The sequence below is a fragment of the Myotis davidii genome, unplaced genomic scaffold (assembly GCF_000327345.1).
Source record: "Myotis davidii unplaced genomic scaffold, ASM32734v1 scaffold638, whole genome shotgun sequence".
In the NCBI taxonomy this organism is placed as follows: Eukaryota; Metazoa; Chordata; class Mammalia; order Chiroptera; family Vespertilionidae; genus Myotis; species Myotis davidii.
The window spans coordinates 645,817-646,847 of NW_006289391.1; the positions used below are offsets into that span (position 1 = coordinate 645,817).

At 66.6% G+C, this 1,031-nt stretch overlaps 1 protein-coding gene across 1 annotated transcript in view; it reads left to right on the plus strand.

Annotated features, from left to right (window-relative positions):
• ATP2A3 (ATPase, Ca++ transporting, ubiquitous) overlaps positions 1 to 1,031 on the plus strand; it is a 24,581-nt gene that overhangs the window by 21,519 nt on the left and 2,031 nt on the right. Inside the window, exon 20 of the mRNA XM_006761501.2 lies at positions 217 to 328. Within this exon, the coding sequence (XP_006761564.1) occupies positions 217 to 328 (112 nt within the window). The remainder of the gene's footprint in view (positions 1 to 216; positions 329 to 1,031) is intronic.

The window sequence follows — 1,031 nt, forward strand, 5'->3', positions numbered from 1 at the left end:
TGCGGAATCCTCCCACTGCCCAACGGGACCAGGGGGATGGGTCCTGGGGTGAGGCTGGGAGGGCACTTGCAGCAGAGAAAGCGGGTGCACAGGGATCTGGGGTGGGGCCTCGGGGGGAGTCCTGGACGTCCTCAGGGAGAATCCCTGTGGCCTGGGGGATGAGCCGGTGGCCTGCGGGGCACGGGACAGCCTTCCTTTAACCAGCCTCCCCCACAGCTCATTTTCCAGGTGACCCCACTGAGTGGGCGCCAGTGGGGGGTGGTGCTGCAGATCTCTCTGCCCGTCATCCTGCTTGATGAGGCCCTCAAGTACCTGTCCCGGCACCACGGTGAGTGGGAGCCCTAGCCCCCCCATCCTGCCCGCCTCTGCCATCAGCCTCTGTGGCTGTGGGGGCATGAGGGGCTCTGGTGGCTGGGGCCCGCGGTGTCTGCAGGGGTAGGGACCCTGGGAGTCCGTGGGGGCGCTGCTCAGGGCCATGCTGCCTCTCACTCACCTTCCTGCCACCAGCCCTGCACGGCCAGGTTCGCTGGGTCCTCCCAGGTCCAGCCTCCGACTTCTCTGAGCGCGGCCTGTCGTTACCTAGGCCTCCTCGGGACAGTCGCCCAGACCTCAGTGGGCAGCTCTGACCCACCAGCCCCCAGACCACACCGGGTTGGCCTCTTTGGTGTCACCTTGTTGGGGAGAGGAGTGGCTTTCTGTTTCTGAGTTCACAGCTCTAGGTCTGCCTTAACCTGGGAATCGAGGGCAGGAGGGCAGGGGTGGGGGTGGGGGCAGCTGTAGAGGAGGGGCCTGGGGCATGGCGCCCAGCGGCCCGGCTTCTGCCTGAGGGCCTCAGAGTGGGTGGTTCTGCCCTGTGGCATTGCCTCACGGTCAGGCAGCTGGGAGAGGGACAGGGAGGAAGCAGAGGCGAGAAATTCCTGGTTCCAGGGACTTGGAGCCAAGGAGGTAGCGCCATGGCCAGGCTGCTGGGAGCCAGGGTTCGACCCGCAGTGGCAGTGGCAAAGCCGGCTGACAGCTGGGTCCCTGAGGCC